This window comes from Falco rusticolus, chromosome 12 (genome assembly GCF_015220075.1).
Source record: "Falco rusticolus isolate bFalRus1 chromosome 12, bFalRus1.pri, whole genome shotgun sequence".
Lineage (NCBI taxonomy): Eukaryota > Metazoa > Chordata > Aves > Falconiformes > Falconidae > Falco > Falco rusticolus.
The window spans coordinates 21526823-21550169 of record NC_051198.1 but is presented as its reverse complement, the minus strand read 5'-3'; the positions used below and the strand labels follow the sequence as shown (position 1 = coordinate 21550169).

General features: G+C 43.1%; 1 protein-coding gene across 1 annotated transcript in view; it reads right to left on the bottom strand.

Annotated features, from left to right (window-relative positions):
• Positions 1–6065: 6065 nt before the first annotated feature.
• HHAT (hedgehog acyltransferase) overlaps positions 6066–23347 on the bottom strand; it is a 161914-nt gene continuing 144632 nt past the window's right edge. The window contains exon 12 of the mRNA XM_037405739.1: positions 6066–7798. Within this exon, the coding sequence (XP_037261636.1) occupies positions 7707–7798 (92 nt within the window). The 3' untranslated portion in view covers positions 6066–7706. The remainder of the gene's footprint in view (positions 7799–23347) is intronic.

Sequence of the window (23347 nt, the reverse complement as noted above, 5' to 3'; positions counted from 1 at the left end):
CCCGAGCGCCGCATTAAACCTGGGAGCCACTGTGTGCTCAGCAGTAGGACCCAGACAGCTCAACAAGAAATGGTTCCCTGCAGGCGGGGGCTTACAGTGCAGGAAAATACAGATGGCTTTCGAACCTCCCTGGCAATCTTTTTTTAGTGAGTTTTACAGTTAAGCAGAAGGTATTTTAGAAGAACTAACGATAACAGGAAAATTTATTGAACATTCTCAGCTGTGGCGTGAGGATAAGAAGGAGAGCTACGATAATCCCTATGTAGCCCCAAGTCAAAATAAAGTATTTGTTTTGGTTTTCCTTTGGAATGATAACACTGCACATGCAACCATATTAAACCTGGCTATCGGAAGTGCGGAGACAGAAATATAAACTAAAACAGTTCAGCTGGAACCTACGCTGAAAAAATGCTTCTTTAAAGAAAACGTGCAGAAACTGTGCATGAACCACTGCATGAAACTACCGTTCTGGCAGCAAGAATTGTAATTAGCTCTATAAAATGGGGGTGGGCATGGCTCGTTTGTGAACTGCAAATAAAGCAGCAGCAGTCAGGTGTGCTTAGAAGCTGCAGGCTGGTTGCTGTGACCTCAGTGGTAGCCCAGGTGTTGGGAGAAGAGTCTAAGGTGGTGGCAGTAAAGGGAAGACGTGTAGAACATAGCCAAAGCACAGCCTTGGGTACGTGTCCTGGTGGGTTGAATCTGCTGCATTTCCTTTGCCCAGGAAAATTGGTTATGGAAGAAACCCAGCTGTGTCTCAGGAAAGCATCGAAAGCAAGCTTAGGAAAACAGAGGGTGAGAGCGTGAGTGCAGTCTGCAAACCCACCAAGGGACAGGCAGCAGGAAGGGAGCAGGAGTAGCTAAACGAAGGCACAATGATGGCACAAAACCAAATGGGACTGACTGCCCAGGGAGCCCCTTAGGCTGGAGGTTAGAAAGGGCTGTAGCCCTCCCGAGTTACCATCATTCCAGCAGCTGCTGTAGCTTCGGTAGCGGTAGGAGCTGTGAGGTACTTCACCCTGCCTGGTTGTCATAGGGTCACCCTATGTTGTCATAGGGACACCCTGCCAGTGTCATAGCGTACCCTTGTGTTACTGCCAGAAGCCTTAAGATTTGAAAGATTTTGCTTGGAAATATTATTAGTATGAGAATGCTATTTTTCTTAAAGCAGAAGTTTCTTCAACCAACATTAAGTAATAGGCAGTGCATGGTCTCCAAGTACTCAAAAAGCAGTATGCTGTTGTGTTTTGAATGACTGTCATAATTTTTAAATTTCTATACCACGTAAGGGCTCATATTAAACTTGCAGTTGTTCTTGGTGTCAGAGGTTATTGGCATAACCGTTCAAGGAAAGCAGGACATCTCAGAGACGGAAGACCCTTTGTAGGTCTTGTATTTTTACCAAGCAATGTTTGGCAGGGTTTGATCAGATTGAGGAATTCTGAGAATAACCTCGGCGAACAGTGCTAAAGTCTGGGCAGATGGCACCAGCAGTGGAGTGCGAATTGTGTCAAGGGTCATCACAGTTGACAAGCTCTAAGCTCAGGACGCAGAGCTCGCTTGCTCACATATCCCTAGTGACCTTCTGGGACATCGCTGTCTGGAGTGCCAGGGGCTCAAAACCTTCCTGGGGCTTGAAGGGGTTAAAAGCACTTAGTTTCTCCAAACCCTTATGCTTGTTGCCAGGCGGGGAGGAGGTGCAGTCAGAGGTTCCCCTGCTGATGCATCCTTGAGTCTCCAAGTCTGCCAAGGTTTTCTCCATGGTTCTTCCTCCTCTGTGTTTGCCATTGCGTAGCACAGTTCACCATGGGTCTGTGGTGCCTGGTGGTGGAGCCCAGGGTGGGCAGGGTGTTGATGCTGCTGCATGCTATTTTAGCGTAAAGTAAAGCCACATGTGGGGAGGGCGCTAAAGGGGAGTGAGTTACCTCCCCAGGCCGCAGCTCTGCCTGTGCTGGGGGCCCGGCAGGTGATGGTGGGGCTGGGCAAGCGCTGGGCTCGCTCACTAGGCAGCTGGCCCTGGGCAGATGTTTGCCAAGATGGGACCTAGGCCGTGCCCTCACTGTGTCTGCAGCACCGTCCTGAGAACTGAACCTGCTCACGCAGTGGCCTTGAGGCAGGATGCCAAGAGGTGGGCGAAGGCAGCTGAGAGATTGCTGAAGCAGCCCGGAGCAGAGATGTGACAAAACGAATGTTATTAGCCTGTAATTTCAGCAAAACTACCACCTCAGCACAAAACTATTACCACAAGAGTAAAGAAAGCCATAACTATAAATTAGCAGTAACATAAAGAACTGTCTCATAAATGCTTATTTTTATCTCTGTGATTTGGCTTACTATAAGGCAATCCTCCCACATACCTGAGACCCTAAAACCTTAACCCTTCCAGCAGCACTCTGGGGAAAAAAAAATCAACAGGATCTTCTTTTTTCCCCTAAGACTTTCCTTTTAGATTCATTTACCAACAGTGTGGATGTTTCTGGTCTTCTAGTATCATTTCTGGTCGTTCTATTTTTGCCACCTAATTTTGGAAACTCAAATGCACTAGTGCAGGGATGGAAGCTCTGTGGTCCATAAAAATTAATTAATTTTGTCAAGAAAGATCAGCTCTAGAGGGAGTGCTAATACAATTTAAACTTCACAGGTCATAACCAAAGTTGTGTTTCTATATTATTTCTTCAGTAAGCTTTAATTTTTTTCAGTGGTTGGCTGATGCACTTGTCAGCCATGATTCACTTCAGCTGCCCGGCCATATGTAGCGTTTTCCTGAAGTCGCTGTGGATGGGAATGCGCTGTTATTACCTGCCGGTACCACCTCACCATCGCTGGGGAAGGCGTATGCCTCGGGTAGCCCATTTCATTTGACCACTTTCTGAAAGGCGCTGGTGTGCGGGTACCTGGGGGCATTTACGCTCAGACGGAGCTGGCCCTGGGTATGGCAAAAGGTGGCACAGCCTGGCCTGTGGTCAGAGTCTGCTGTTAAATCCTGGCGTTAGCTTAATTTGCTCTCACCCAGACCTTTATGACTCCCAGCATAAGGAGTTTTTCGAGCATTTGGAAATTTGATTCCCCTGACTGATGCTGTCGTGTACTTTTCATCCTGTCGTTATCTGCCTTGGGTGCTGAGCGCATGCACCCTTTTCCTCCCAGAGCTGTAGTTCCCGAGGCCAGCGATGCTGACGCGCAGCAGGAGGCCTTACGTTGGTGAAGTTTGTGGAGTGGTGCTGGGGTTGCCTGCAAGTCAGGGCTTGGCACTCTTCAGGCTCAGTCTCTTGTGCGGTGTCCTAAGTGTATGGGTCAAATCTGTTGAATATTTTCTTTCCCTCTTTGTCTCCTCCTGGGTATCGGTGGTACCCCTGAAAGCCTCTCAAGCTTGCAGCTGCCAGCGCTTGCCCGCCAGGCTGGGGTTGCCTGAGCTGAGTTGGTCCATCCACAGTAAGCTGAGGTGAGGGTGAGTCAAGCTACGGGCACCTGGGTTTCATCTCACTCTCAGATGCCCTGGCAGGACCTGTGCTTGACATGACTGCATTTGTTGGAAGTGGAAGTCTCAAAATAGTTGTCTCATCTTTTCTTCCTTTCACGTGCAACTAACAGAGGAACCGCTCCACAAGCAGCTACTGGTGAAACTGCTGGATGTGGTGCACATGCACACAACACCCCCGTGCATCCACATCTGCCACATCTGCAGGGGTCAGCCAGGATGCCCACTAGGGAGGGTCGCTCTCAGAGGTCCCTTATTAGCACAGATCATTTCTTGTATTGCCTCTTTACCCTCATTCCTCAAAGGTGTTACAGCCTCAGAGCTCTTCCCAGGCTTTGCAGAGAGCAATATTTCAGCTGTCTCTGCTGGATTAAAATATATGCCTTGACTAACAAGTGGCTGTGTGCTGAGCCGGTTATTTTGCAAAGCAGTAACAGGCAGCGCTACTCAGGGAAGGGGGGACGACTACAAAGCACAGGCAGAAGAAGCTGTGACAGACCACGCATAGCAATCTCCTCGCGCTTCACAGCTCCCTGAGGAAAATCGTGCCAGCATGCCCGAGGAAGGCAAGCCTCCCCTTAGCAAGTGTGAGCTGCAACCGGCTCAAGGATTAGCAGCGATGGAGGAAATTAAGCAAGCGTGCAAGAGAAAGGACAGGCCCTGTGTTATTGCTATGACTAATAACTATGAAAACCTGCAGCAGTTTTGTTAAGCTGTTTTTCTTCTGACCTGTGGTAAGCTGGTTATTCCAACTAAGCTGTTTTGAGCTCTGAGATGTGAAAGCAATACATGAGCAAAGCCTCGCGTGCCCTCTAATCAATGCAGAACTAAAGAGCCACTTAGCATAATCTCACCGTCCCCAGTAATAATGATGGCTGGGAGGGCTTTGCTGGTAAAGGAGAGGGTTGGGGGAAGGATGTGTGCGTGTGCGCGAGAAACTTGATTACTACAGCTTTGCGGTAGCCATTAAAGCCATATACTACATTTGTCAAAATTACTTGTAAGCTTTGTCAGCCATCGCATGTCTGTCTAGCTCAGTTTCAGAGCCACCACCTTGGATTTTTTTTTTTTTTGTCATTGCAGTCTTGTGACTTTTAGGATCCATCAGCAGTAGTGTGCCCCCCTACCCCCAGACTAGAAGTGCTTTGCCTTTGGTTCAGAACGGCCAGTGTCTGTCTTTGGCAATTTGTCAGCTGTTTCCTCGGTCCCTTACCCAGCTCTTCCTTAGCATTTTCAAGTCTCGTTTTCCCCCTCCCCTTCCCTCTTTTTTTTCCTTTTGTAAGTGGGCTGGCTGCTTCAGTCTTTTCCAGATCTGCAAACCCCCACCTCTCTAGGACTGTCACAGAGGACTTGCTTGGAGGATGGCACTAATGGTTACTACACAGTTACATCAGGTGCCATGTGATAACAAAGACTCAGTTCTCAGGTCACGCTGGGGAACGTGTCTCCAAGCTGGAGGTACAACCGACTATGTGCGTGTGACGTGCTCGAGCTCTTAACAGGGCCGCGTGCCTGACCAAGCGCGCCCCATGCCTTGCCTGCTGGTGCTGTATGGGCAGGGTGGAGCAGGAACTGTGTGAGTGGGCTCGTTCTTGAAATGTGTATTTCAAAGTAGCAGGACAAAGAGCCACTGGAAAGACTGAAAGAAATCTATTTATCATATGATAAATATTTACGGTGTAAGAAACAGTATCTATTACTTAAATTGCCTTTTTTTTTTTTTTTTTTTCCCCCTAAAATTGTGCAAACACTTCATGCTTCTGACTCTGGACTGCAACAGCAAGAGTCTAAAGGGAAGCATCATTTGACCTGCATACTACTCTTGTGAATGCTGAAGTCTCACCTTAACTGATCTACAAAAGGTGTATTTGCTTTTTAAGCTCATGCCATTAGGGAATGTATGGTCCATGCAGTGCACATGAGGGACAGAAGTGACCAGTCCGCACTGCACCCATCCTGCAGGCTTCCAGTGCACAGCAGTGGAGCACTTACTTTTCTTACACCAAACCGTAGCTTTTCAAGACCATTCTCAAGCCATCAGTCAATTTCAGCTTTATTTATAGAAACAGAAAAGGATACAAAATTATGAAAGATGTATAAAGCACTGAAAAAAACCCAAAATAATTTTAGTTCAAAATAAGCATACTTTAGATGACCTCAAGGTCATTTCCATATTGGAGAAGGAAGTTTTTGCATGCATACAAATTGGAATCTAATCACTTAGTAGCCTCTTGTTTCATGTAATAATGGTAATTGATAAGATAAGAATAGACTCGACTTTTTGCTTTAATGCTAATTCCACTTCATTAGAAAGTTTGAATTAAGTTTAAGAAAGTTCTTGCCCTTAGCTCAGGTCTACTCCAAAATAGAGGCCAATCTCAGATCGTTTTAGTAATTTGGAAGCTGAGAGTAATAAACTTCTTTGTGGCTGAGAGGATCCCTGTAATCATCGTAAGACAATCAGGAGGGCCACGTCTCTGGCCAGGCAGCATTCAAGGTAAGTCTGATTTTTAACAGTCCATGGTATCTCCTAGAAATTACTTCCAGGGGAAATCATGGCTTTCTCATGGCGGGAGGTGGGAATCCTTCCCTAAACTTAAACGGCTGGAGCTTCTGCTCTGAAACAGCAAGAGATGGGCTTCATCTCCAGATGGGTAGAAAGCTGAAACCTCTGCTCTTATTTCTTCAGGAATAAATGAAGGGGAAAAAGGCAGCGGCCATAGTTCTGAGCAGCAGCGACACCAGGAATGCATGCACTAACCTGAAGCCTCTTAAAGGGACTGAATTCCTTGTTGAAGGGATAAACTTTATCAGACTTGGCTGGAGCTGCAGGAGTGATGGGCAGCAGGATGCTAACTGTGCCAACAGGCTGAAATGGCTGCCGCGGGGCAAGGAAGAAGTTTTGACATGAGTCCTGCTTTGGGTGCAGGAAGCTGCTCTGGAAGAAGCCCTCTCCAGCACTGGTGGCCTTTTTCCAGGCCTAGGGGGAATGTCTAACTTTAGAAAGACTAACAGACTTCTGGCTGCTCTTCAACATCAATTTAAAAAAATAATAGCCTGGAAGACACCACTTGGCCAGACAGGAGCAGGGTCTCCCCTTCCCTCAGAAAACTGCGTGCTGAAGCACTCATGCAGCCCTGATGCTGGCAGGCAAGGCAGGACCTTCCCAGCTCTGGGCAGCCCAGTCTTTTGGCCAAAAGGCTGTTGTAACAGGTCTGGCTGATTTGGTGCCACTATATTGGACCATTCAGATTTTTTTAAAGTTCTTAAAATGCCACTGTGTCTTTAATATTGCAGGAGCTGATTGCCTGGACACTGCAGGATGAAGCGGAGTGAACAGATCTGCCATCCAGCCAGACCTGGGTTATCTCCTTTCGTAACATAAAAATACAAGAGGCAGACTGAACAGTTCCCTTGAAGGCGGGATTCACCCCATAATGAAGGTAATATTATATGCTTTAACACAAGGCAGAGAGTGCTTAAAGCCCAAGGAGCTGTAAGATCGTATTTGATCAAAAAGAAAAGCTGTTCCTTAAGAAATGATCTGCCTCCCTAATCCCCCCTTTTAAACAAACAAATAAAACCATTCCCAAGACTAGCAAAAAAGGGTGGTGTTTTAAAGGCAAAATTTTAAATGAAGACATTAAAGAGAAAAAGCAGACTTTTCTACCTACTGTAGCAAAGTAGCTTAAGGCTGAACTACTGCAGTAGTGAGAATAGCAAAAATGTTCTTATATTAGAAAGCAATCAAGAAGAACTGATGAGCATCACACCCTTTATGGAATAGTGTAAGCGCAGGGCACAGCCCTGTGTGCCCCTAGGCAGAGGCTGTGAGAGACTGGGCTTTTTGAATTCTGCAAGGTAGGAAAATTATTTTTGCTCAATGTCTCAAAAGAGGCAGCAAAATATTGGAAGAAACAAAACCAATCTTCAAAGTATATAAAATACCTATTATGAGATGCATGCTTCCAATATACCCAGAGTCACAGAGATGCCATTTTATAAAAAATAACATAATTGAAAATGCTTCATAATTTCTCCCAATCCCCAGCTGCAGCCTGTCAGTGTTTCTGATTCAATTCCTGAATTCACAGTCCAGAATCAACTAAATGAGCTTTTTGTTTTAATACATCCACCAAAGACTTGGTTTGGCACATCCTTCTGCAGATAGGGCATCCAGTGTAGAAAAGCCATCAACCTGTCTTAAAAAAATCATTGGTTTGTGTCACTCCTAATTCACAGCGTACGTTTGCTCCCATTCAATTCCAACGTGAGAATAGCAGTACAGGAAACCAAGAACAGTCAGTGTCGCCCATGGCCAGCCTATAAATAGAAAGACAGACAATCTTAGTCAGAATAATTGATGAGTGCTTCAAGTAGAAATACTCTTGGGATGACCAACTTATGATGCCTCTAATTAATTTTATTAGCAATTCAGTCTCATAAGTATGTAGAGCCAACCCACAAAATCTGAAAGGGGAAATCTGCATTGTCTAATCTTCAGGGCTGCGTGACCCCTGCAGCCCTAGTCTTTTCCATTTTCAGGGAACCGGACCAGATTTATTCCCACTCTGCACCTAAATGATACTCTCCTGTTTCAGTCCTGTCCTTTGTAGTGGGTTGCTCTATCAAGCAGATCCCCGAATGAACCCTGACACTTTAAGATTGCTACAGTGCTTCCTAGGCACAAAGGGATGCATAGTCATAATGCAGGTTATTAAAAATCAGAACAAATCCAGTTAGCTGTTCTGCACAAAGAGTTTAGGGAAACATCTGAGCAAGACTGTTTTGGGTACCCTGCAGCTGGGTGTAAAAATTGCTGTATGTGCTCTACAGCCCCATAACAGCTAATGGGGTCAGAACACCATTGTGCCAGTGCAGAACAGACAGCCCTATTTGCCTTATGTATTCTTGCTAGACTGCTTTTTAACTAAAAAACCTGACTCCTCCAATATATAAAACTTTTTTTGGGGAAATGGCATGTTTTGCTATTACTTCATATTCTTTTTAGTGAAAGTCACCATCTTTTTACTTGAACTTTTAACAGCTAAAAGCAATACGCAGGAGGTCACAAGCCAAAAGGTCTATTGCTTTCCAGTGGAGTTGTGGATCAATTGAAAAAACAAGTAAATGATTTTGCTTTTCTTCATACCTTTTATGTCATCTCTCTTCCCCTTCTCCATCCTCCTCCTCTCCTTAGAATTTATGAAATTAAGAGTTTATAGGTTGAAACCCACAGCATTAGTCCCTAATGTTTTTCAGTGCATTTTGTCTGGGGGAAGGGGGCGGGGAGGAAGGTGTCTGAGGGTTTTTTGGTGTGTTTTTTTATTGCCATTGTTGATGTAAGAATTTCAGTTGTGTATGACTGGTTTTGTGCACACCGTTCTCAAAATACCAGCACCTGCTTTTGAAAGAAAAGCTTCAGTGCTCCCTCTTGGGCAAAATTCTGCTCTGAAGGAACCTGCTGGTAGGCATGAGATGACCCATTGGTCTGGAGAAGGGGAGGAGAGGGGTTGTAACCTCTCCACAACCCGATACTCCTGGAGAAGCGCTTTCTGAAGGTGTGTTTACAAGGTATTTTGCAGGCTGGCTTTGTCCAGGATTCAAGCCAATTCCAGCCTGGAGGCTGCTTAATTGTGCTAATGTCCAGCTGAGCCTTAGCTTAATACCCTGCCCGCAGCAGGGCTCGGGCTTGGTCCTGCGCTTCTGGGGACCGCACGTGCTGCAGCCCCTCCTCTGTGCTCTGGGAGCCTGGGCAGTGTAACACTTCACCCTGGAAAAAGTTATTTTCTTCCCCCTCCCCCCCATAAATAGTGTGTTTGCTCCATGAATCTCTAATTGTTCTGGCCTTGTGTTGTGGTAAAATACAGTCTGGTAACCTGAATGATTTTCATGGAGACATTTACAAATAATAATCACTCCAAACACCCTAAGTGAAAAGTATACTTTCTGTTTAATTATTTGTTTCACAAAAACAAAATTGCTGAGGTATCTCCAAAGGGATTTTTAACAATAAAATAATCTTGTTTGTTCTTCGGTGAAATTAGGCTCCTGTAGATTGGATTTCACCTTCAACAGCAAGCTAAAGCCCAGTTGTGCTTTGTCTCCGATAAAATTGCACGTGAAAGTCTGTCAATAGATGTAATAAAAACATGTGTCTTCTGGCAGCAATATTGTGGTGGCTGCTTTATATAGACAGAAAGTTTAAAAAGGACAGTGTCCAGAATGGCCTTTTTTTTTTTTTTTTTTAAGAGCACTTTTAGAAACTTTGCTAGATACATATTTTGCATTTTTAAATACTTTAAAGCTCTGGTACACAGAAAATGTGCCAACAGTATTCTTTAGTGTGACTTGCTGGTTATCCCCAGCCAGTGTTAAGAGATCTTGTCAGAATACATAGGTATGCACTGGAACTCTTTTCTAGATGCTTTAGATTTACGATAAGATTCCTCCATAGTGTCTGCAGCTTGGGTTCACAGGGCTCTCATGCCCCTGTAATCAGGCTTCTGTTAATCCTCCAGGAACACAGGGAGTCTCTCCTGTACAGTAAGAGGTGTCAGGGGTTGCATTCAGCAGATTACCTCCTCCTGATCTAATTAAGATGAAAAGGAAGGGGGAAGACAAAATGACCTGCTTTGGGAGAGGGAAAAGGGGAATATTTTTAATTTAATCCTGTTACATGTATTCTAGGAAGATCCCAAAGCATTTCTTGCTGCACAGGCGGTAGCCAGCTCCAAGGGAGGCTGAAAGAGAAGGCACCTCGGCCTTGCTGGCCCTTTCCTGCCATACAGGGACCACGTGCACTTCTGCCAGGTGTGGGGAATACATGTAGTGCTTCCACGGCAACTGAGCAAAGCAAAAGCAAAGGTATGTTTTGCATCCTGCTCCTACGCAATCCTCGATTAGCTCCGGTCTACTCAAGGCTGGTGCATTTGCACAAGTGCATTCATACCCGAAAAGTGACCCAAGGACCGCCTGAAGCAAGCAGGGGATCTAGACTGTTTTCACTCATCTCTTCCATTTTAGGATTGGATAGAAAATAAACCTGTTGAAAAGACTGAAGCATTTGGTCTGCAGAAGGTGATGTTGTAGGGAAGGACACATCGAGCAGTGCTAATCCAGCAAGGACACAATTTCAAATTCTGTGTAGCATGTAAATGACCTGCGTATTGTCCTGGTGTGTGACCTCGATAATCAAACAGCAGCACGAGCTTCTCTTGCAAGGTAAGTTCACAGGAGCCTTCTCCTTGCTTAAACACTTTCTCCTTGTAAACCCAAACAATGAAACAGCACTGATGGTCTCAGATCTGCAGTTCCAAGGAAATCCCTCCTTTTGCCCTGGGCCAGCAGTGTAACCTATGGTCTTCTCTTGGCCTTTTGCTGACTCCCATTCTGCTCCTACTCTCAAACACTATTCAAGGGGCTTTTCTTTTTGGTGGCTCCGCAGCTTTACCTTATCACCCTAAAACAGTGTCCTCGCCTGCACTGTACCGTTCCCCAACTTCTGCTTGGAAGGGTATGTGCCTGTGTTCTAGATCAGTAGCTCTCTACAGAGTCAGACACATAAAATGTACTCTTAGAAACATTACTGGGGTTAAATCAAGCACTAAGCTGTTAGGAAATGATTGAGTTAAGTTTGTCTATTCAAAAATGTCACATACCACCTTAAATCTTACAATTTCTTCACCGTCTTCAGTAATTTGATTTTAGTCTTGAAAGCCAAGATTCATGAGACAACTCAGATTTTCATAACTTTTTGTAGTGGAAAGATAAATTAGTATTCATTAACATATATACTATTTGTAAATCCAAGGACAATTTCATATGCTATTTGCAAATCCAGCAATATTTGTGAGCTTTACCTGCACAGATTTCTTTTAAGGCAGCTGGACCTCCCTCTTAACAAAGGAACGCTGGGTGAGAAACATTAAGCAGAGAACTTGGTCACGATTCTATTATACAGGTATGCTGCTCCACAAAAAAATCAAGCACAAACTCCTTTGTGAAGAGGACAGTGAATGCTGTGGTGAGGTAACAGCAGTGCTTTATTCATCCATCCATATGTTAACCTCCTCCCAAAGAAGTCTCCAGTCCCAATTAGGCACGGGGCAACACAGTTGCACACAGATTATCTACTACCCAGTAGCCTTGCTGGTTTAAAACCATGTTTTGCTATGTTATGTACTCAGCTTTCAGCATAGTAAATAGACTTGTTTTCATTACAGAGCCAAGACAGAAGTAATACAAGCTAGCTGCAACAAGAACAGCTTTTGGAGTTACTCCTTCCTTTGGACTTCCTACTCCTCTTCAAGAATGCTTCTGGATACTTCGCAGACACATAGAGAAAGTTGTTTCTGGCACACTCTGGATGTTCAAGCGAGTGGGGTAAAACTAAGCTTTAAACTCAAAAGTAACAGCCTGGATCACAGCTCTCAAAAGACCAGTTATATCCTCATTACCTCAGTTCAAATAATTTGAACCAACATGTATCTATAAGGAAGCTCTTTCAAATTTCCTAATCAGCTATAGAACTGCCCAAAACATTACTTGTATGATTCTTTTTCATATCCAAGTTTCACATCATCATCAAAACAACTAGGAAGTGACCCTATTTTCCTTCCAATGGGTGAGATGTAACAGAAAGGGGCCATAGCTGCATTTTCCAAAACCTCCTTAGCAGCTTTTGGACCTTAATGTTATTCTCAGATGTGATTTGACCACAGCCCTCAGAAGTCTTCAAGTACAGAGCAGTTATTAAATCAACTGATGTCAGAAGAAGTAAACTCTTTGAAAAGCTTGACTTCAGGAGTGTGCATCTTACTCTGACTTTGATTTGGAAGTGCTATAACACTTAGCACTTGGGAAAATTTATCCTTAAACAAAAGTTCACATGTGACGAGGCACTGAAGCAGCTCCCCTGTAAAGTGGAATTAAGGAGACACGATGGCGGGGAGTAACACGCACCAATCCATCAAGCAGAATAAAAAGCCAAAGCAAACCAGCATTTGAAGCTATGACCTCTTTTGCCTACAATTACTAACATCCTTAAAAGACCAGTAAAACCGCTACATTTTCAAGAAAAATAACATGTTCAAAACTAAAGCTCAGTTGAAAGAAACCTATTATCTAGCCCAATGTTTGAAGCGCAGGATAAACTCTGGATTTTTTAGTTTTAATTTCAGGTCTGTTCACTTCCAGGTGGACCCCTGCTGACCGTTACAGCATGTATTACAAACACTGTGCAGTCTGATACCCAATTACTCTTTAAGTATTTGGAAAAAGAAACCCTATTATTTTCAGCTGCGTTAGCATTCAGCCCGCAGATGTGGGACTGGATAACTTCAAAGCACATTAGAGGTGATCTAATTGGTTTACATAAAATTGCTCCATGCGTTGTGCATCAAGTTTTCCAGCTGCTCTGTACACACAGACATGATACGTACAGCCCTGCCTACTGCTGGGTCTGGGTAACGCTGCATTATGCACTGTATTTGCACAGCTGAACAGAAACCTAACATTCATTGTACTATCTTTTCACAGATACCGTTCTTCCAACAGACCAAGCTCAGTGTTGCAACGAAGAGAAATGGAAGAGACTTCTGGTTCTCCCGGAGTTCATTCCTCCTCTGAAGGTACTAAAGCACAGTATGAAAGGAATCATAATTTCCAAACCTTGGTTTAAAAAGTTCTTTCTGAGGGCTATTCTTGTCCTTAGAATACACCCTTCAAAATACAGCACTCAGATGATAAATAGCAAATTCACCTTTTATAGAGGAGAGGCTTCCTAAAACCTCCTTTGACGTGCCTTAGATGCTAATTCCTTCCCATCTGCCTCCCTTTACTCACCTCTAACCAACCCAGACAGGAACCTGGGTATTTTCAATTATCAAGTGAAGAAAAAGAGCCAAGAACAGCCTTCATTTTCTAGCTTAACTAACTTTATCATACATTAAGCCAAACATTTAAGAAATTATATAGTAATTAGTAAATAATTAGTAAAATAAATAGCAAACAACTCTGTTCCCAGGTGTAAAGAAAACAGAAGCAATTATGGAAGCATTAGACCTATTTGGAATTTAGTAAAGTCAGCTTTCATGTTTTCATATGTATCTATGTCTGTCTCTCTACATATATATATACCTATTGTCCACTTCTTCAGTTTCTAATCAAATGCTGCTATTGCTGGACTCACCCTTAGCAAGCTCTGGGGTGGTTTATTAGTGGCTGACAGCATTGCCCTAAGCACTTTAGTGTTACAGCTCATCCAAGAACAAAATTCAGAGATGGGAGATACAAGCAGAGCTAGTACAAAACTGGGAAAAGCTCTTCTATATATTGAATTATACCCTCTCTGTGGTAAAGTAAACTTACTGTATTACTATATAGTAGGGCCAAAAGCAGAGAAGAGTAGTCACGTAAGATAACAAATGAAGACATGTAATTCACTTTTTGTGTGGCTGCAGCATATATGCATTGCTTGCTATACTGAGGTACAGCAGCTTAATCAGATCAACAGAAAATTTATTTATATATCTAAATCACCCAGCTGTACCCCATCCCAATCACATCTGCCCCATCTCCACTGATCTCTGTATACTCTGCTTGAGCTGGCGAGAGTAGGCAGTGATCTAAAGCTGATTTAAAGAATTTTCCCCCAGTTTATCCTCCCACAGCTCTGCAAGCTCTATACCACTTAGAGAATTTGATTAGAAATGCAGTTATTTTCTTGAGCAGTGCTATTAGAAGACTTTTTCTGTGTGCATCAAGTGCTGCAGATACAAGACGTGGCCAAGGAAGCAGTCTTCTAATTATTTAAATTCTTCCTACTCTCCTGGCATTGGTGATCAAATTTTTTCTTTTTCTTCTTTTTTTTTTTTTAAATAATCCATATTTGAGGATAGGCCCTTAAAAATAAAGTGCTTGCAATACTCACTGTAGCTGCTCCTCTTCAAATCCAGCAGAATTTTTAATACTTGAAATCTTAGCCTAATGACTAATTAAGGCTCCCAGTTTCTGGGTTTAAAACATAAAATGAAGGGGCTACAAGTTTGTATTATTCAAGTACTTAAATGCAGCTGGGGTGATTTTCTAAATTAATGACCAACTTAGGCATTACTGTCTGTGAACACCCTGTATCCTTGTGCAGGAGCTTTTACTAATAAGCATTTTATTTTTGCATACTTCTAGTTCAGCTGCTGATACATAAACTTCTGCTGCTAACAAACAGGCCTGGAAAGAAGAGCCAATGTAGAGAATTTAACTTCCACTTTACTGGCTTCTTGGCTGTTGTGTGGGAGCACTCAAACCAAGGATATCAAATCACATCTAGAGAACAAGTCCTGTGAGGAGCAGCTGAGGGAACTGGGGGGTTCAGTCTGGTGAAGAGGAGGCTCAGCTGGGCGGTCCTTATCTCTCTCTACACCTACCTGAAAGGAGGTTGTAGGCAGGTGGGGGTCTGTCTCTTCCCCCAGATAAGAAGCAATAGGACAAGAGGAAGCAGCTTCAGGTTGTGCCAGGGGAGGTGTAGACTTGATAATAGGAAAAATTTCTTCACTGAAAGGGTGGTCAAGCACTGAACAGGCTGCCCACGGAGGTGGTAGAATCACCATCCCTGGGGGTGTTTAAAAAATGCATAATGTGGTGCTTAGCGATATGGTTTAGTGGCAGTCCTGGATGAATGGCTGGACTTGATGATCTCAAAGGTCTTTTCCAACCTAAACAATTCTAGGATTCTACTTCCAGACATTCATTCAGGGATAACTGCAAGGATAGCGAGGCAAGATCCAGTACCTAGAGGATAATGAATTAAATTGCAGAAGAAAACATAGGGCAAGGAAAGCCCTAACCTGAACTGCTGCTACTTTCGGCCTCCTCATTGCACACGTTGCCAAGGACAGGCAATAAAATCTGCCAGCAAATGCACAGCCCTCAAAGTCCCAGCTGGGCATCTCCATCCTCTCACCCCACGTACGGCAGCGCAGATTCACAGGGTCTGTATATTCAAGATGCCACCTTCTCCCACTATTGGCTCCCAGCAAACAGCTCCCACATCTTTCCACTGCATAGCCTGGAAGCAGAGCAGCAGAGTGACGCAACCAAGGGGAACCAGCCTGGGAGACTCCAGACTGACCTTAATGCTGTAGATTTCCAGGTGCTGGAGATACTTAAGCTTCAAGTGTGGGTAAGGTCCAAATATTCGGGAAAAGTATTACTGTACAGTAAGAAGTATTTCAGAGGAAAGCCAGAGAAATGCTGTAAGACTAAAAAAAGCTCTCCCATACAGCATCTGGAAACAAGACTGAAAAGGACAAAATCCTTAGCTGCCAGGTCTAGATCTGAACCTCAGCCAGGTATACCGGCAAAAGCTTCCTCTTCAGTAGACATGAAGTAGTTTCCAGCTAAAGACATTAACAAACGTATAACATAGTAGTCTACTTACGTGAATTTAAAATTATACTGTGCTGGAGAATACTTACAGCTGTGGCTTTCTGAGGAGTACTTACCACTGCTGAGAAAAACTGAAAATGGATCAGTAGCAGTCCAGGACCATCGTTCGCAACACAGGATGACTGAAACTTGCCCCTATCAGCATTACTGAGAGCAGAAAGCTGTAGTCTCTTAGTGTTTTCTCAATGCAAACAGGTTTTATTTAGCAGAAAGAAGTCACAAAAGTTGTGGCTGTGTGGAACCACACTTTATCATATCTAAAGTCATTTTACTTCTGTGCTTGATGGCACTGAAGAAGGTTATGTGCTGACAAGGACTTTCTTAAACAACAGGAAATCAATTCAACCTATGTCAGGGCTAGGGATACCGAACATACTTTTTCCTATTAACTAGCTAAGGTGCAAATAAACAATTTCATAGACAGAGCTCAAAAGATAGGCCTATCCTATAGCTTTCATGAAGCACCTCTCCCCACAATTCAGTGATGATGCCAAAACTATTTGCATTGCATTAGATATGTACATAAATAAATAACCTGCTGTGTTACTTAATAATGCTGGTATCTGCATGCATAGATTCTACATTTTGTCTTTGGAGGCAGAACCTCATTTACTGCTAACTAACCATAATACTAGCACCTCTCCAGGCACTGTACAACATAGATCATTTCCCCTGTATGTATCACAGAATGTGAGCAGGATGATGCTGGTAACTTTATTCTGTATTTCTTGAGGATTTTTTTTGTGGTATTATCTGACCCTATTTCTACCTTAGGCATTTTTACTTCTAAACATTCTATAAAGCACAAAAGACTCATAGGACTTATGCCTTCTGCTTCATGTTTTAAAATAAAGCTCCACCCTCTGCTATTTTTTCCAGCAGAGAGAGTTCGTGGAAAACAGCCTGAGATTTTAGCCAGTAATCCTGGTCTCAAGCATTTCAGGTTGACCCTGGAGTAATTCAACAGAAATCGAAAGAATCAAATTCAGCAGTAGCACAAACATGGATTAAGTGTAAGGAAGACTGCTAAAAACTGCCTGGAAGAATGTTTCTGCCACAACTGCTAATAGGAAAGGAAAACTAAACAAACAGCTTTAGGTTTCAAGATTAAGAAGGGGCGAATCTGTAAATCCAAAGCAACCCTCCTTTTCCCTCCCAGGTCTTTAGTTGAAAGATTACACACAGCTAATGTGAAATCAAAGCCCACAAAATATGAAATCTCAGTGTTGTTCATGTATTTTTAGAACAGAGACAAAAGCTTTGAAAAGCATTATTGTAAATAAAGATGCATTTCTACCTGGAAACAAGGCTAAAGAGCTACCTTTTCAAAGTGTTATGCAAAGAAAACATTTTAGAGTAATACATCTGACTTGGCATGCATAAAGACAGCACTGCCCTTATCAAATGTCTACTCAAGGTGTTCCCAGAACAACCTCCTTAAATACAATGTGAACAATTACAGAAAGATAACACTTGCAAAGATTTTAGGGCATTTTTCACTTGTAATTATTTGCTGAGAGCATTATAGGCGCCAATCAAAACATCAGAGCCACAAGCCTCTTTTTGTCACAGTTGCAAGATGAAACAAGAAAATAGAGCTAACTCCCCAGAAGAATATGAGCATCCCAAAAGCAGAACTGGGAACACTGCTGCTGCCTAGCAGGACCCTGAGGCGAGCCTGTCTCTTACTGAGCAGAGATACTCGTGTTACACACATTATATATATATATATAAAGACATGCTGAGCAGAAGGGTGACAACTTCCTCTCCACTAGAGCTTGAAATTTCAGGAACATTTCTGTATCAATCTAATTGGAGTTCTTGGATTTAGGTTTGTATGCCAGCCTTTTTGCATACAACAAAAACTTCTCTAACCTTTTGGTGCTAGGGAGTTCTTGAGTATTCTCTCAAAAGCAAAGGATTTAAACCAGGGATTCAGACAGGTATCATCAACCATCAGCAAGCAAACATTTGGGTAAAACAGTGAAGTACTGTAATTTATTTCCCAAACCAATTTCTAGCCAAGGTACCCTGGAACAGTCATGAATATAAGATGCTTAAATGATCATAAAATAATTATTTTTTCAATATAAAGAATTACTGAAGGATGAATTATTCACAGTCCCCTTCCTACCTGCAACACACTTTTTAATCTACAATTTTTCCTTGTCATCCTCAAAAACATTTACATTCCCAGACTGTTGCAGCAATTCTATGGCACTGCCTTGTCCCTTCACAGCATTAAGAATAAGAAAAAAATCAGACAGTGTGACAAATTTAACAACTGTTTACAACCACCTACACTAGCAATAAACAAACTGCAACTTCTTATCACAGAGCTCTCTTACCTGAAATGTCCTGCGTAATGAAAATTATATGACTTGCAAGAGCTTAATGCAGTAAGAGAAGGGCTGAGAGCACATTGGTAATTTACAGGAAGACTGCATTTGAGATAATTGCTGTATCAATGTAAAGCTAGCACTACAAGTGAGGTCACTGAACAGAGTTCTCACTTAACCGAAATCCACACATCTTGAGGGATGGAAGTGCACAGATAAGGTAACCAGGCAATCTTGCAGTCGCTCACTGAACCACAGCAATTGATTCAGGACTAAAGCATTTTTAATGCTGCTAGTTGCAGGTTGTACGCAACCTGCTTGTGTCTTGTTTTCACAGCATCACCAAAAGGAAAATGGCTAATGTGGAGTTAAGGCAGGCAGCCCTGGAAGGACAGGGGTGCCTGAAGGCAGTGTTCAGCCAACAGAAAACATTGACAACAACCAATCTCCATCACATTAGTGGCATGTCACATGAAATGTAAAGCTTGCGTGCAGGTTACCTGCAGGAAAAGGGTCACACAGGGCTGACCTCAGTTGACCAGTTTCTAATAAAATAATCGTTTCACTTCTCACCTGCACAAGATGGACCCACGCTGCTGCAGCCCATATAATCATAGCAACTGAACAGAAAAATCACAAGTAAAATAGTTCAATTACAGATAGTTTGTGGGTAAGATTAAATACATTTTAATTTTTGGGAAACAAGTCTGTGTTAGTCCACCCCGAAACCATTTGAAACAAAGAAACTAACTTAAAATTATTTGAAAGATATCAATATTTAAATTGACTTCAGGGTCAAAATTAGACAATATGCTTGTGTCAAGAGTACATCTAGTAAATTTGGGGAGGAAATACCTTATTCCTTGCTCTCTGTGTGAATTAGAAATGCTCTCTGTGACGCAGAGGCCAGGGAGTATCTGAAAATACAGGTCTGCCTATGAGAGATGTGTAAACATGCAGCTTATCTGGAGCAAAAGCTAGCAAACCCATTATCACCTACATCAGGAAACACAGATTAGAAATACCCAGGTAGCTACATCAACATGCTAAATCTGCCAGGGAGCTCATTTCCTATGCCCCACTCTGCTTTCCTGGGATCTGGTCTCAGGCCAGTAAGCAGCCACCCGAGGGGAGGAAGTTTGATTAGCACAAATCTGAGCGGGTTACCTACCAGTGTGGTAGCGGAGATAAAAACGATTCCGCCAGCCTGAGCCCCTTCATCTGCACACTGAGGGTAACAACACTTCATTGCCTTGTAGGTGGCTCAGAGGAATGCACATGGAAAAATTTAAGTGTTGTTATAAGAGCCTAGCTGCTTTCCTAACTTTCCTGTTTTAAGAAAGCTTCCTGAACAGCTGCTGAATGGGGTCACTCACAACGTTCCTTTTGGGTAAAGTGGCTGCACTGGTGGAGCAAAGCATATACAGGAACAAGCCTGCAACTGCAAAAAGATTTTGTAAAAAGAATCCCCCACCTTTTTAAAAAGTTCTATGTTTAGCAGCATATTCCCTTTTCTAGAAGAAAAAAGCCCCTCACAACCACCACCTCTTTTACATCAAACTATTTACATCAAACGTTACATCAAACTATAACCAAGTAAAACAGTATTACTATGCTTTACCAGAAAGTTAGTGCTTATATTTAAATTCATTTAATAAATTGCAGTTTAGTGCAATGAGGTAGACTCCTTCTATGTGCTCCCCTGGCCCACTAAAACTAGCAAGGAGCATGGTCTGATGTATGGCTGTTATATCTCTGTCCCACCTGTGCTCTGCAATTCAATGTAATAAAAGCAGTGCTGCAAACCTTTAACAAGACTGCTGATAGCACTAATATACACATTTTTCTCAAAACAAACACACACATACACATCTCCAGGGGAAACTAGTGAGCCATTTATACACATCAACTTTGTAGTGTTCAACTAGATACTTGTCTCCTTGCCCAGGTGTGCAATGAAGTGACGCTTCAGTGATTCACAGCCTCGATCATGTTTGCTGTTGATGTAAAGCAGGAACAGATTAATTGCAAGTCAGCTGTACAACCCCAGGCTAAGCGACACGACCCTGAGGGCAGCAAGGGGTGAGGGGTGCATTTGCTCCACACCCTCACCAGAAGATGGCTGGCCTTATGTGGCTGTCAGGGACATGACGGCACCAGCAGGGTCTCATTGCCCTGAGCAGACCTAGCAGGGGCCTCCACGTTGCCCCTGTATTTAACTGTATAAAAGTATATTGTTTACGCATATACTGTATGCATATTGTGCCTGACTGCGACTTAACTTTCCAGCTCCACCTCAGCCCTGTCTCATCACCACCGCCTTGCCCAGCCCTCGCTGCCCCCTTGGCCAACCCTGGCTGACCCCAGTGAAGGGCTGGGTCCTGCCGGCCCTGCTGCTCCTGTGCTTCCCCTTCCTGGTGGAGCAGCCTCGACGGCAGAGACTAGGCTTCAGCCACTGTGGGATCTCTCCTAGTGCCAATTTCACATCTCATGGGAGAGAAATATAATGAGAACTGGCTATGAAGCATCATTTCCATTTGTAAATGGGATAGCACAAAGGAAGAAATGAGAACAAATTTCCATATGTACAGTCCCTGCTAAACAATCATCTCTGCAAACCTCTCCACAGCACGCACGGTGCACGTTGCCTTCTTTACAGGATCAGCCACACAACCAGAATAATTAATTAATATAGGCACCATCACATCAGCTCAGAGGATCTGATATAACAAAGCTGGATCTGATCTGTTTTATTTCAAAGATCACAGTTCATGCGAAATGGCGTGGCCACACAGATTAGTCATATTAAATATAATTTGGGGATAATTAATGAATATTGCATCTCAAGTAGGACCAGACCATGATCAGACATCTTTGTTTACAATCACTACATGTCCAGACAACACTTTCTCACGTCCCTCTTTTTAGACTAAAACACTAAGGTGGAGAAGTAACCCACCTGAGGAGGAGAATCCAGTGGCTACAGAGGGCTGGCCAGGCACAGGCGAAGGTGCTGTTGGAGCAGGATGGAGCGCTGGGCTCGCAGGGCAGCACAAAGCCTGGCCATGTGGGCACGCAGTGCCTTGGCACGGGATGGAGCATGCGCTGGGAAGAACAAGACATGAGGAACAGCTCTACAGGTGACAGATCAGTGGTCCTGTTCCTCTGTTAGCATCATGCCTCACGTCACCATTATGGTAAAAAAATGACCCAACGGTAATTGGGCTATGCAGCTAATATTTTTAGCATGGCATAAGAAATGTGAAAATGGTGTATTTTAAAATCTGAGGTGAACAAAGTATCTTATTTGATCTGATCTGGGTGTGGTAAGGTGGCAGAAGGAAAGCCAGCAATGGAAAACAAGCTACTAAGAAAGGCAGCCATGATTTTGTGTAGAGGACGCAGTAAAAACATGAATGGGGTTAATTGGACTGGGAGTGGCTTCATTTTAGTTAGGCTTGCCAAAGCTAGAGGTTGGCAACCCTTGGTAGGCTGGTGAAAGCATACTGCCAAATGAAGATGCCAAGGTGTCCATCATTTACACTGATTAGATGGAGAAGATCCAGAAGATTGCCATTTTGGGAAGGAAGAGACAGGGAATATGAGAGACAGCTCACCCTGCTGAAATAGGCTATCTTTCTTCTGAAGGCACTATTAGTCCTGACCTTGACAAGGAGATTAATGCCAATTTCTTTGGCAACAATTAGGATACCTAATAGAGAGGACAGAGGGTTCATACTCTTCCCTTCCCTTTTATTTTCAGTTGGATCTACTACTGGTTCTACATGAATTATTACTAAAAATCAATGCCTCATGCTGAACTACATATTCTGGATGACATGGAAGAGTTTCTCAAAAATTTATGCATGGTCACTGGATGCAGCTGGTTTTTGCACAGGAAAATGGATATTTAAAAAGTATCCATTTATTTTATTGGTTCTTTACTCTATTTGGAAATTTAAAATGCACAAACTGGTTGTTCGGCCACCATATATTGCCTTACTCATTTCTTTTAAAAAATCTTTTAACTAGATACTGGCGCACCCAGTATAGATTTTGAAAGTTCTGCTTTTTGGATCAATTTTTCTGACAAAGTTTTAGAATCCTTCATGTCTGCTCACACTATACTCATTGTATGGGCCAAGGCTGCTCAGATGACCCTCTGTTTCCCCTTTGAAGAATTATTTTGCACTGGGATTTGTCTCAGTGTTCACTTTGCTACAGAAATGCAAGACAACTATGGTTAAAAGACCTTCCTCTGTCCTTTAGTGTTTCAGTGAGTTCTGGACTCAAGTGAAGAGCTCGGCTGCAGTCAAAAGTTTGTCATAACAAAGAAGTCTGATTAAATAAGAGAAATTTATCATTTGGCAGGATCCTTCAGCCATTCATAAAAGAAAAAGTCAAACACAATAGTTAATGTTTTGATCAGAACGCTTAAGTCTTTGACTTGCATGCTTGATGACCTTTAAATTGCATTTGAATACATTTCAGTTACCAAGGCAGGAAAATTACCCTGGCAGATGGACCAAGGTCATTACCAATTTACTAACAACTCTACCTTCCCTTTTGCTGAAGCCCCTATATCTTCTATGACTTCAGAATAACAAATAATGGAGCTTAATTTGTTTTAAATCCTAATCCAAACTGCAACAGATGTTATAATGGTTGGGTAGAATAATTAAGAGGCTGTAGCATGTCTCTATTTTGATTTGCTATTGGAGGCCTCAAAACACAATGAATAAAAAGTACAGAGGAGGACGGAAGCAGAAAGGTGACTCAAATGTGTTGGCATCACTCTAGATAAAGGCTGAAAAAATAAATATCAAAGGGTTAAAGTGAAGTGCACAGAGTTCAATCCCCACTCCCAGCTAAAAATTGCAGCAGGAGGACTATGACATAGTTGCCATCACAGAAACATGGTGGGATAACACGCATGACTGGAGTGCTGCAACCGATGGATACAAACTCTTCGGAAAGGATAGGCTAGAAGGGCAGGTGGTGGGGTAGCCCCTACGTCAGGGAGTGTTTCGACTGCCTAGAGCTTGGTGACGCTAACAACAAGGTCGAACGTTTACGGGTAAGGATC